At 36.3% G+C, this 13291-nt stretch overlaps 1 protein-coding gene across 12 annotated transcripts in view; it reads left to right on the top strand.

Moving 5' to 3' along the window:
• Positions 1–13291, top strand: part of Cask (calcium/calmodulin dependent serine protein kinase) — a 361598-nt gene that overhangs the window by 320121 nt on the left and 28186 nt on the right. For 6 of the 12 annotated variants that reach the window (XM_047535418.1, XM_047535422.1, XM_047535417.1 and 3 more), the window contains 5 exons: positions 1111–1196; positions 2236–2304; positions 4931–4999; positions 6419–6454; positions 8096–8292. In XM_047535418.1, coding sequence (XP_047391374.1) covers positions 1111–1196; positions 2236–2304; positions 4931–4999; positions 6419–6454; positions 8096–8292 — 457 coding nt within the window. The remainder of the gene's footprint in view (positions 1–1110; positions 1197–2235; positions 2305–4930; positions 5000–6418; positions 6455–8095; positions 8293–13291) is intronic. The other 6 variants (XM_047535427.1, XM_047535426.1, XM_047535428.1 and 3 more) reach the window with 3 other exon arrangements.

Genomic DNA, 13291 nt, shown 5'->3' with positions numbered 1-13291 from the left:
AACTGCAGCCCCAGAGACCTAGACCTCTTGAAGTATGCCCCAGGCAGCATATCATTGTGAGAAAGTTTTTCATGTTGGAAGCAAAAATCCCCCAACTTTCATTTTAAGTTTTATTAGGACAGCATAGTGCAATGAATGCCATCATACCCACGGCCCACCTGTAATTGTCATTAATTCATGACCACACTCCCTCCTTCTATATTTGCCCTACTGCTCACCCCCTAGATAATTCTGAAGCAGTCTCAGGCATCTTATCATTTTATTTATATGCATCTTAGTATGTACCTCTAAAAGACACTGTAAACTGTTCATAATGAAGCCATAGCAGTATACAAGTATGTGCATCATTTTTAAATAAGGAAGCCAAATTATATTTTTAATTTTATTTATTTTTATTTTTTATTTATTTTTATAAGACTGCACTTATAAATTACACTCTAAGCATTATCTCTTCATCAGTTTTCCAGTTGAAGTATCACAAAAGACCCAAATGCCCACCAAATTATTAAAGATTAAATTATATTTAATTGTTATGTAGATGTCATTATATCACAATTCTTGTAAGAGTGGTAAGCTTTGTCTCATATTTGGTAGATAATAATAGCAGCACACATTTACAGAGCACTTACCATGTGCCAAGAACTGTTCTAAGCCCTCTGTAGATATTAAATTCATTTAATCCTCAAAACAGTCCTATGAGATGGGTACCATTTGTATTGCCATTTTCTCAAAGTGAAAAAATCTGGGGCATGGAGAGTTTGAGTAACTTACCCAAGATTTTAAAGCTCGTAAGTGACTAAGCTGGGGTGTGAAACCAGACAGGCTAGCTCCTGAAACCATCTTTTCAAACCACTATGCACACCACCTCTCTCAGAAAAAAAAAATAGATTTCCATGGCCATCCATCAAAACTGTGCCTTCTCCAAGTAGATTTATCTGTTTTGGTGAGTTGATTACATGAGTTAAATAATTCTGCTGCAGCCAAACTTGTAACTGTTTCTGAAATATTGACCTTCAGTATATAAGTTAATTTTTTACATTGCTACCTTTGGACTTTATTATTATAAAGGCCTATATCATTTCACATTTGTAATTTTCTGTACTCTATTAGGTACACTTCATGTTGGTGATGAAATTCGGGAAATCAATGGCATCAGTGTGGCTAACCAAACAGTGGAACAGCTACAAAAAATGCTTGTAAGTAAATGAGTTTCCTGTTCCTAAGACTAACTTTCAGTTCATTTTCTGTTATTTAATAGAAAAGAAAGGGATATTCATTCATAATGAGAGTATTTCTGGGCCCGTCATTTATGTGAGCTTATCCAACATTCATAAAAAGTGACAACTAAGAAAATAAATGTAATAGAATTTGGAAACATTTTGCCAGCCTTTAGCAACCTGGGCTTTAACACTCTGCTTTTATCCTTTATACATTTCTTACCAAGCAGATATTTAAAGAAAACCTTTCCAGTGTGTATTCATGTGAACTGGTTTCTCACTGACCTCAACTCTCCTGACATAAGCAATGTCAGAAACCTCTTTCCTGTTTAGCTGAGTCATAGCCAGCTGTAGTGGATTTCTCTGTGGCACAAAGGGGATGAAAGTCACTGTGGACCAGGCATTTTGACCGTACGGATCCAAAAATCCTTGTTCAGATTATTAGGCTTTGGGTTTAAAAGAAGAAGCAGCAGAATGGAGCTTGCCTGGATTCATTGTCATAGTGAGCAGAAGGGGAGATTTTGGTCTTCTGGTCCCTCTTCCCACTGCAGCTTCCCATGTCATGAGTACCTATTAAGTATAAAATAAGCACTGCGGATTCACTACAATAAAAAGCCAAAATTAATAAAGTAAAAAGCAAATTTTATGGAGTACACCATCACAGATAAAATACCAAGTGGATTTCTTATGTCATTCTTAGTTTATTGTCTAGTTCCATTTAGAGTCACTTTTGAAAGTTATGTCATTTAGATTGTTTTGTATTCATGTCTATAAAAAGGTAATCATCAAAGATCTGTGAGACCACAGCTAGATTCAAAGCAATTGGCCTTGACTTTGCAAGGCTTTGCCCAGAAACTTCTACTATAAACTCAAGCATGGTTTTATAATTAGGTTTCACTTTATGGCTGTGTGCTGTCAGGTGGCTCGTGCTAATTGCTCCCACGTGTTTTGAGTGGTTTCTTATGTGTTTTGGTGTGCGACATTTGTCTGTAAGAGAACTCTCCTTTTGTCCCTCCAGAGGGAAATGCGGGGGAGTATTACCTTCAAGATTGTGCCAAGCTACCGCACTCAGTCTTCGTCCTGTGAGGTAATGACTCTGACAAACCATCCCCATCTCCTCTGAGTTCCTAACTAACTGTCTGCTGATGGCTGAATGTTTTGCTTTCTGGGAAATTGTTTCTGCCTGTGCTGTTAGATCACTGCACACCAATTTTACAACAAAGATAACGGAACAAAGGAGTTCCCATCCACCTACACAGCCTTGCTTTCATGCAGATCTCCTCAGCACTTGAACTTTTGGCAGGCTGAAATCTAAGCCAAATATAGAGAAGCTACAAAGAATGACATAAGACCTGATAAAGAAAAAAAAATGGAGTCTCTGAGGAAAAACAAAGAAAGATCATAATTGCAGTAATATTTCCAGGAAGTACATTCACTTCCCTTGTTAAGAAATTACAGATAGTTCTTCTTTCCAAGAACCTGAGAAGTGATATATTTCTATTGAGATAGAGTTGTTCAAATAGTTGTGACAGGTCTTGAGATTGATGCTAAGTCCCTGCTGCATTGATAACTGACTTTGCTACAGGGATATCAGCCTCTTGCAACCTTGTGTAAAATTGTTCATATTTGGAATATTAAGGAATTCATACACAAGTAAGTTTTCTAGAATAACACAACCCCAAAGTTTCTTCCTTAAGATAGGGTTGATCCTATAGAAATTGTAGTTCTTCCAGCTATATTTTTTTTATTATTCAGGTATATGTTGGTTATTAAGATTCCAAAATCTCTTCTTTTTCTAGTTGAAGATTTAAACTGGCATAGACAGTTTCATTCTTTGGTATTATATACTAAGCTTGCTCTTCTGTGTGCATCTTCCAAATGTGTGTACATCTACATGAAGTACACATTTTCTAAAGTTAATTTTTTAAGGCCGGTGGGCAATTTCTTGGATTTGTATTTAGAAGAATCTGAGGGAGAAATTTTAATGCTTCCAGTCTCTAGTTGATGCTATTGATTTCACAAAAATTTGGAGCCTTTTTTCTAAACCTTTTCAAAACATGTATAAGAATTTTTAGTTGTCAAGGGTATTTTTAGTGAGCCATGACAGTTGGGTGTCCGTTATGTTGGGTCTTGAGCTCCTCTTGGTGGCCTCTTATGGAACTTCAATTAACAGTAGATTTCAAAAGAAAATGCAGAACTGCTTCTGCCGCAGACTTCAGAGTATCGAAATTTGTTATCTGAAACACAAATCTTACCCAGAAAGACAGAATATCACATGTACATTTTATGTAAATAATTTTAATAGTCTAAAATCCCAGGGGTTCCTCATACCATTTCTTATCTGTTGAATAAACATAGTATAAACATAATTGGTTTTTTTTAGCTAACTAGAAGATATTGTTAGTTATTAATGTAACTTTTTAAAAATGGTTGAACTAGTTCAGTGATGCAACCAGTATTATACATGTAAATTCTATGCTCTTGTGTAAGGAGAAACTCCCTCACCCCTTCTTTACCTTTGAATAATAAAGAAAATAATGATACTCCTCTCCTAGCCCCATCCCAACCTTTCTGCCCCTCCTGTGGTCAGACAGCCTTCAAGTACGCAGCAGGACTCTTCCCAGCCAGGGCAAAGCTTCCTAAAGAAAGGTTTTCTGGCCACCTGCATCTACATCTCCCAATCCCTTACGTAAAAGAAGTAGACCGTGCCTCTCCCCCTGACCCTGCTGTATTGACTCTCTAAAGGGTAGCACCTGCAGACCAGTCTACTCGCTAACATTTGAGAATGTTCCTCTAAAAGATCCCATTCCCTTTAAGACTAAAAAATTCCAGAAGTTTTCTTCGAATCATCTAGGAGAAAAACAAACGTCTTTTGGGTAGAAATACACACATCAAAGGCTTAGAAGAACTCAATAAACCAAAAATTGTAAAAGTACTTATTTTCTTCCTCTCCTTGCTCTTATCATTCAGGTTGATTTGGACACTAAGGGAAGGGGAGGCTTTTGAGTGTGTTGAATAGCAGAGAGCCTGCAGGCGAGGAGTGTGGCCACAGGGAGAGCAGCTATGGCTTCTAGGATCTTGGCCAGAAGTAGAACATTGTTATAGGCTCCAGATCATTGTTTTAATCAATCTGCTAAAATGATACAAAGCAGAAGAGTTCTTCTAGGGTGTATATCTATCTATCTTTTGCCCCTTTCAGTAATACTTATTCTGGAAAGACACTAAGATGATTACAACATGTGAAATCTTTCTCTCAGGCTTGTTTCTTTGCAAATTGAGTTGTTCAGCAATTCTTGACACTGAGGTACCTAACAACTATCAATGACTTTTCAAACCTAATCTTTAATAAAAATCAGGCAGTTGGAATCTTCAGCACAACAATTTCATACTAATGTCTGTCGTCTCATGATACATGGTAGGGTTTTAACATGGCATCACTCTGCCGGGTCTCATTAAAAGAAAGCAAAGATTGTAGAATGCAGTAGACAGGAAAGAAATGATCGATTCACATATTGTAAGTGATCACTTACAATATGTGAATCTCCAAACTGCAAAAATTTTGTTGATACTTCTGTGAAATCATTCAAGTAAGTCAGTATGACAGCTTTATAGGTCAAACCTCAAAGGAAATGGTTGTCAGACTGTGGTTGTAACTATTGATGTAAATTTCTCTGTGTTTCTGTGCTGTTAATGAACCTTGTGTCTTATTTCAGAGAGATTCCCCCTCCACTTCCAGACAGTCCCCTGCTAATGGTCATAGCAGCACTAACAATTCTGTTTCGGTAAGAACTCTAGCTCCACACAGCAAAGTGTGACAATTTTGTTGGTGCTCACCTGCCATGAGTGTTCTAGTTACATGTGTTCAGTGGAAATATTGTCTCCTGCAGATATACAAGGCTACTACAGCTACAATGCAGTTTACTCCTGGAAAATCTTTTTCAACATTTCCTTTTTCCTTAAAAATCCCATGCATTATTTACATTCAAAGAAATGTAGCTAAGACGGCTGTGGTCATTCTCAAATATCTCTATGCCACCCTACCAGGTGTATAACTTTGCACAAACCCATGCAAAGGACCTAAGTGGAAATTTGTTTAAATTCCTAATTTTTTTAAATTTGAGAAAAGATAAAGAAATGTAAGGATTTCACGGAATAGTCATTTGGGTGTTCTCGGGCTTTGTAGTTTTCTATTCTGAGGGATATCAGCAACATGTTTAGTTTCCGCTATCTAAGTTTATGAATTGGTGTGCCCTCTGTTATTGTGGTACGTGCACATATTTTTGTGAATTATAAGCCTTGCCTGGATATGAAAAGCAAAAGGAACTGGCTTCAAACTGCACTAAAGCCACGCTGTTATCACATCTTTAACACAAAGTACTTTATATTTGACTGGAATATAGAAATTTTCCATTTTTTCAGAACCATCCATTTTGGAATACAGATAGAATTGTTTTTAATTTATTTCAACAAAGAGACGCACTTAACAAGTGCAGGTTTGCAAACTTTTGGGGTAACCAAATCTTCTCTAAGTTGCTGACGCTGCTGTCTGTCACCCAGTTGAAATTATCAAGAGTTCTGAGAACGCAGCATTATTTTAACTGATTTTTAACTCGCCCTGTAAATAATATGTCAACTTTTTGCCAAGTAAAATTGTAAATAATTTTATCATCTCAAATGCAATAATATTATAAGTATATCACTAACTAAAATTCTGGAAGAAAATTGTCCATGACTTTATTTCCAACTTTGAAATAGGCTACCAAAGGAATTCATTTATGACACTTAATGTTGAATGCTTTTAAGATGGTGGAAATCCATATAGCTATTGAATTTTTCTAAATCTAAATGGTTGCAGTGACTAAGTTGAAAGGGCAATAGCTCTTTTTAGTTTGGGGTGTTTTTTTTTTTTAAATAGGCTATTTCACTCGCAGTGGCTTTTGTGTTGAAGATGCTGAGTTGGTTCTTAAGAACACATTTTCTCTCTGCTTCAACTTACCTGCTTTCTTCAGCTTGCTGCTAAATGGCCTGGGTTTGATTTTTTTGATAACTCAACATTTCTGAGAACTGAAATAATGTATATGATCTCTTTACAACTTAAATCTAGCTCATTTTTTAACCATATTGTAACAGAACACACAAATTACCTTGTGCTCTTGACAAGTAAATGAAAATTTTTCTCCTGGGTTGGCTTTATTCTACAGGACTTGCCATCAACTACCCAACCAAAAGGACGACAGGTGAATAGATATCCTCTATAGAAACTTCTCTAAACTGAGCTGCTAATAGCCAATCCTTTATTAACCCTTTCCATCCCATAATGTCTGCATTTTGGACCATAACATTTGAGCGTTGAGAGCTTGTACCATTTCATTTTAACACATTACACGTGACTAATTCTCTATAAAGATTTTCTCCTCACATCTTTGTAGCTGTGATGGTTATTGTAATTTCAACCTGATAATTTTGTGTCGATGGTTAAGAATTCAGCCCTTAAGGGTCTTATGTGCCGGCTCTGGGGTGGAAAAGAATTTTAAAAGTTACAAAATTCATAGAATTCTAAAAATAACTAAAAGATACTTGATGAACATTTTTAAACAATTTTCTGAAGTTGAAAGCTTTTTCTTAAATTTTGTATTTGCATGTGTATTTCTGAGAACCATTTACAGTTAAAAATAAAAGAAATAGCATAAATATCCTGGCTTCACATCCTAATATACCTGCATTCATTTAAATATGAAATGTTAAGTGCTGCTGGCACTACCAAGTAACTTTCAAATTGCCAGCACTTTTAAATATGGGTTTTAAGTGCAAATACAGAAACTCGTTGATTTTATAGGCTGGATTGCTAAAAATAAACAGAAAAAAATTATACAATGGTTCCAAAGCCTTCAGGTTGGTTTTACAGTGACTTAAGCATTAATATTCAAGTTTAATTTCAAGAGATAGAATTTTTATGGAATTATTTCTTAAAATGTGGTGTTAAAATAATTCAAATTGAGTTCAGAATTGCATAAATTAGCACTTTATAGAATTCATCCACGCTTTAGTCTTAAGACTGTGTAACATCAGTTTATAGTACCTCATTTTAAGGCATTTAGAAATCACAAAATGCCACCATATTCTAACCCTTGGATGTTCATCTGTTTCCTAAGTAAATTCATATCCTAAAACTCAGAGCCTTGAACGAGGCATATCCTGAAGCTCTGTGCTGATTTCAAGTGTTATGTTGGCAAAACTAGGGCTCACATTCAACTTTTATTCTCTCAGAAGAGCAAAACACAAGTGTAAAGCCTAAATCCTTTTAAAGAAATAAAATATTTTTTAACTTTTTCTTTAAATTGCTCGGGTTACATTTAAGTTTATCAGCAGTGTGTAGACACACTGCCAGTTGTCACGTATGCCTTGTTTTTCAAGACACTAGCCCAAAGTTCTTGCTAGTTTTATGTCATGTGCTGCTTTAGGGTTAAAACTTACCCTGACTGCTAGTCTTTATGGCTTAAAGGCTGCCATGTTGTCATGACAGCTTATCCATAACATCAATATAACCGCTATAGTTTTAAAAATGATAAGCATACTTCTCTGTAAGTATAGACCGATTCTGTTACGCTAAAAGCAGAAATAAGTATTTATTTTAATTAATGAGTATTTTAAGTGTTCCTTCCAAATAAAAACAGCAAAGTTTTGAACCTTTACACATCAAAGGTAGTGCATTGTTTATAGCAGTATAGAAGTCTTTTGTGTCGTACTTCCATACATCATTTTTGCTTTTCCCATCTTATGTCCTATTTGTATTGTAAGTGTGGTGTGTGATTATTAGATTAGAGCTGTTTTCCTTCACATCACTATGGCCTCCTTTCTCACAAACTCCTATTTTATAGATCTATGTAAGAGCACAATTTGAATATGATCCAGCCAAGGATGACCTCATCCCCTGCAAGGAAGCTGGCATTCGATTCCGAGTTGGTGACATCATCCAAATTATTAGTAAGGATGATCACAATTGGTGGCAGGGTAAACTGGAAAACTCCAAAAATGGAACCGCAGGCCTCATCCCTTCTCCTGAACTTCAGGAATGGTATGCTTTTGTTATTTTATAATAAAAATTAAACCCTACCCATCCAATATTCAACTTTATGTTATTTCATATTGTGAAATCTGTTTGATACATACCTTGCTTTGCTAGCCAAACAAAATCCAAAATCAGCCATCCAAGAATTCTCAGTCCTCAGCAGATCTGAGTTTTATGTATAAGCAAAAGAAGGCCTAGAGTGGTTGAGTGACTAGCCTCAGATCACAGGATCACACTGGCAGAGCCTTCTACTCTATAAGCTGTTGCAGTCCTTTTAGAGTGGCATTTTCTTTAAATGTGCCTCCTCCTTGCCCCTCTGTATGCTTTCGTGTCCATATGGCACCATCACCAGCAAAACAACTCAAATGCCCTGATTCAGTATCACTCAGGCATGTTTTTTGCACTCAGGACATTTAAAAATAAAAACATGTTTTACTGTTGGGAGAAAGGCAGCCAGAAGCTTCTTTCTTTGCCTTACCAGTTGTTTAAAAATGCGTTTTCTGAGCTGGGGATGTGGCTGTATGGTAGATCACTTGCCTGGCATGCAAAAGACCCTAGGTTCCATCCGCAGCATCAAACAAAGGAAGGAAGAAGGAAGGGAAGGCAGACATAGGCTCTGAAAGCAGGCTAATGTCAGACGAGGTTGTTAGACCCTGTTTTTAACTGAGAGAAGAGACACGAGTCAGTTTATATTTTAGTAAAATTTGGTTCTGCTATCATTGCTCTAGTTTGTGCAAACAATTTTTTTAAATGTTCATGGTCTTGCCTTTGTTGGTATTTGGGCAGTTTCTACCAGAAATCTGATTCAAAAGAAATAACCCAATGTCTGAGCTTTGTTTCATGTAACAAAAAATAACCATAAGCAGTCCCCCCACCACAAAAAATTTTGAACCTAGTTAAAAGAAGCCAAAGTCCATAGACATTTTTAATGACTTTTTCACCCATTTTTCTCTCTAATTAAGAACTTTCTCAACCACTCAACTGTGTGCAGTGTGCACCTCTGTAATCTCAGATACCTGGGAGGCTTAGAAAGATGATTGTGAGTTCAGGGCCAGCCCCAGAAATTTAACTAGACACTATCTCAAAATAAAAAGGACTGGGGCTATAGCTTAGTGGTAGAGCACTTGCCTAGCATGTGTGAGGCCCTGGGATCAATCCCCAGTATAGAAAAAAAAAAGGAGCTTTCTCAGTTATATCAGTTAATCTCTTCTGCTTGATCGCCTCTTTCAGCTATCCTATGTTTCCCAAAAATATCCTTAAATTTAGAATGTTGGAGCTGATGAGGACTTCAGATGCCATTTTTTTCCACATGAGGAAACGTGGGCCCAGTGAAGCAGCAGCCTTACTTCCATCTGGCCTTGTCTTTCACTCTGATCTTCAAGAAACAGTTTAGCATAAACTGGAGGAAAGCAATTTCTAAATCATTTTGATGATGCTTCTGTTATGCTCATAACAGAGATTTACATTCTACAAAATGTTTTCTTAAGTGTTGCCATATATTATGAACATTTATCAAAAATAATTATGTAGATCTCAAACCTCTTCTCCCTAATAAGATCATCTATTAAAAAAAATCATGTTCCACCAATATCTAGAACTTTGAGTTCTCTGGAGGAAATTCTGAGAAATGGCAGCGGGAAAAGCAGATTCACTTCCTCTTTCCCATAATGGTAGACTAGGTTATTTGGATCAATCTCCCTGCTGAAAAAAGAAAGAAAAGTGCTACTGAAAATATGCTTTTTAAAAAGGCCTTGAAAGTACTGAATAGTTGAAAAAGGTACTAGAGGACTCAGTGACCAATTTTTCTATGAAAGCCTTTACTCAGAATGATAAGCAGAAACTTGAAATGCCAAAATTGGTACATTTTGCCAGGAGGGGCATTTGCCCTTACTGAACACTTATTATGCCAGAGGATCCAAGTTAAGCCCTAAGGCCTAAACAAGTTGGGGAATCTGTTAAGAGATCCTCCTCATAGTGTTAGAACTACAAAAGGTAATACCCACAAGTTAAGAGTAATGGGTAAGTAGACCCTTACTCCCCCTTTGACCAGGGGACTATAGAGATGACTGCTTTTTCACTGAGCAAAGCCAAAGGCAAAAGTAAAGAGGAAACAAACTCCCGCTGAAAAAATCGTGGCCACCAGTTCACCTTGAATTAATTGATACTAAGGTGCATCTAGTCTGGGGCAGCCAGGGAAACTCAAGCCATGTATTCGGTTTGAAGTTTTCATTTTCCTTATTAAGAGTCCCATGTATCTGATATAAATGAAAAGAAAGTCTCTAAAAAAGAACACTTTTATCTTAACCCCACAACCTCATCCTAACACCCTACATAACTTTTTCCAGGACAGTGACCAACAAGTCCAAGTTGCCAAGCACACAAGGAAACAAGCAAGACCCAACAGAAATGACAACAAAGACAAACTCAAACCCACTCTGTATATTGAATTAGAAGACAAAGATTTTAAAATTAGGATTACCGGGTTTTAAAATATCAACAATGAGCTTGAAAAATATCTCTAGGGAACAGAAAAAAATATAAATGACATGACAGATTTGAAAAAGAACCAGAGGAACTTTCAAGTGGGGTGGGGAAAACGGTAACAGTATTAAAATTGCAGGACCACACATCTATTAGAATGATGTTAAAGTGTTCCACCAGGTGAATGGATTAAAAAAATGATAATGCACCCATACAAATGGAACACCACCCAGCTATAAAAAGGAATAAACCATTTATATAATAGTAGGGATGAAACTCAAAAGTATTCTACTGAGTGAAAGAAGCCAGGCAAAAAAAAGAGGGTTTTCTATATGATTCCATTTACTGACATGGAATGGCTCAAGAGAAAAAGCAGTTTCCCTTTATTGGGAAAGGGAATTGGTCTCTAAAATGTCAGTAGGCATGAAAGACTTACAAGAAAGATTTGAAACAATATCATCAGCCAGACCTAGACGTTTTATTCAAAGGTATCACCATCAAGTCACATTTTTCACATCTTCTAGTTAAGAAATTAAATTTTTTGAACCTAATGTCTTTCTGTAGTCACATCAGTCTAGGTCTTTGGTATGTTTGGGTACCCTTGCCTATGAGCAAGGGTACTAATAAAATTAACATGTGTATCACACATTCCTTGTCTTTTTATTGCTGAATGGCATTCCCCTATATGAAACTTTTAAAAGTCATCCTAGGGCTGGGGAGATAGCTCAGTTGGTAGAGTGTTTGCCTCGCCAGCACAAGGCCCTGGGTTCGATCCCCAGCACTGCAAAAAAAAATAAAATAAAATAAAAAAAATAAAAGTCACCCTAACAGGTGTGTGGCCACTGAGATTTTAATTTTGACAATAAAATTAACATCAGTGAAATAAACCTGTGTTTGAAATTTCCTTCCATGTTGACCTTAACCCTAACACAGTTTCTGTGCACTGACTGAGCTAAAGAATTGCCATTTATTTCCTGAGTGGTAAAAAGTCATTTTCATTCCTTTATCATCATACCACACATGGCCACACCACCAACTTGTTATTGTAAGATACTATGTACATGATAACATAAGCTTCACAAGGTCAGGGTTTGTTTTTTTTTAACCTGTCAAAAAAAATTCCTCAATTCTGTCCATGTTTCCAAAGATCCTAAGCCTCAGAGAAGCTATAATTAATTATGACTATAGCATATATTGACTTAGGTCAGAATTCCCCAAGTAAAGATCTCATTAGCCTCCTCTGTATGGCACATGTGGAGATTGAGTTTGATGCCATCACTGATAGGTCACAGCATTTCCCAATAAATGTCTTCTTCCCAACCAAAAATAAATAAAAACTGCAGTGAACAAGAGACATGGAGAAAAATGTCTTTAAGAAAATAAAAAAGAATACCTCCCAACTCATGTTATGATGCCCTTATTACCCCAAAACCAAAATTAAATAAGGCCAGTTCAAGAAAACTACATCCGAGCCAGGCATGGTGGCACATACCTGTAATCCCAGTGGCTCAGGAGGCTGAGGCAGGAGGATTACGAGTTCAAAGCCAGCCTCAGCAACTAAACAAGGCCCTAAGCAACTCAGTGAGACCCTGTCTCAAAATAAAAAGGGTTGGGGATGTTGCTCAGTGGTAAAGCATCCTTGGATTTAATCCCCAGTACAAAAATAAAGAAAATAAAGAAAACTATATACTAGTATCCATCATGAACACATATACAAAAGTTCTTAACAAAACATTAGCAAGTTGAGTCCAGCAATGTATAAAAAGGACAAAACATCATGACCTAGTGGAATTTGTACTGGCTGTTTTGACATTTGGAAACCAATTAGCCTGATCCACCATATTAACAGACTAAAGAAGAGAATCCATATGGTCATATCAATAGATATAGAAAAAAGTTTTTGATAAAATCCAATACCCAATCCTGATTAAAACTCCCACAAGCCATAAATTGAAGGGGACCTCCTTAACCAGATAGAGGACATCTACAAGAAACCTACAATCAACATTATTGGAAAAAGAAAATTTTTATAGATTTTGTGATTCACAGAAATTCAAAGGAATCTGTAGATAAACAATTAGAATTAATATGACAGTTCAGCAAGTTTGCTGATAAAAAAACCAATATTTTAAAAATCAATTCTAGGGAGGAACTGTGGAATCAGATTGACCAAATTATGCCATATGCATGTATGAATATATCACATTGAGTTTCACTTTAATGAACCAACTTGAAAACAAATAAACAAAAGTCCAGTAAAGTAGAAGAAGGGGATCATAGGGAGGGAGGATAGTAGGGAAAGAGTAAGTACTGGGGATTAAAATGGAGCAAATTATGTTACATGCATCTATGACTAGGTCAAAATAAACCCCCTGTTGTGTATAATCAACTAATAGAACCACTTAATTTAAAAATCAATTTCACTTCTGTTTACCAGTCACAAACAGAAAGTAAAACTTTTAAAAGATGCCATACATAATATCACCTGCAACACCATGATGCTCTATTCTTTAAAAAAAAAAAA

This window comes from Sciurus carolinensis, chromosome X, assembly GCF_902686445.1.
Source record: "Sciurus carolinensis chromosome X, mSciCar1.2, whole genome shotgun sequence".
NCBI classification, from domain to species: Eukaryota; Metazoa; Chordata; class Mammalia; order Rodentia; family Sciuridae; genus Sciurus; species Sciurus carolinensis.
This window is presented reverse-complemented; position numbering and strand designations above follow the sequence as displayed.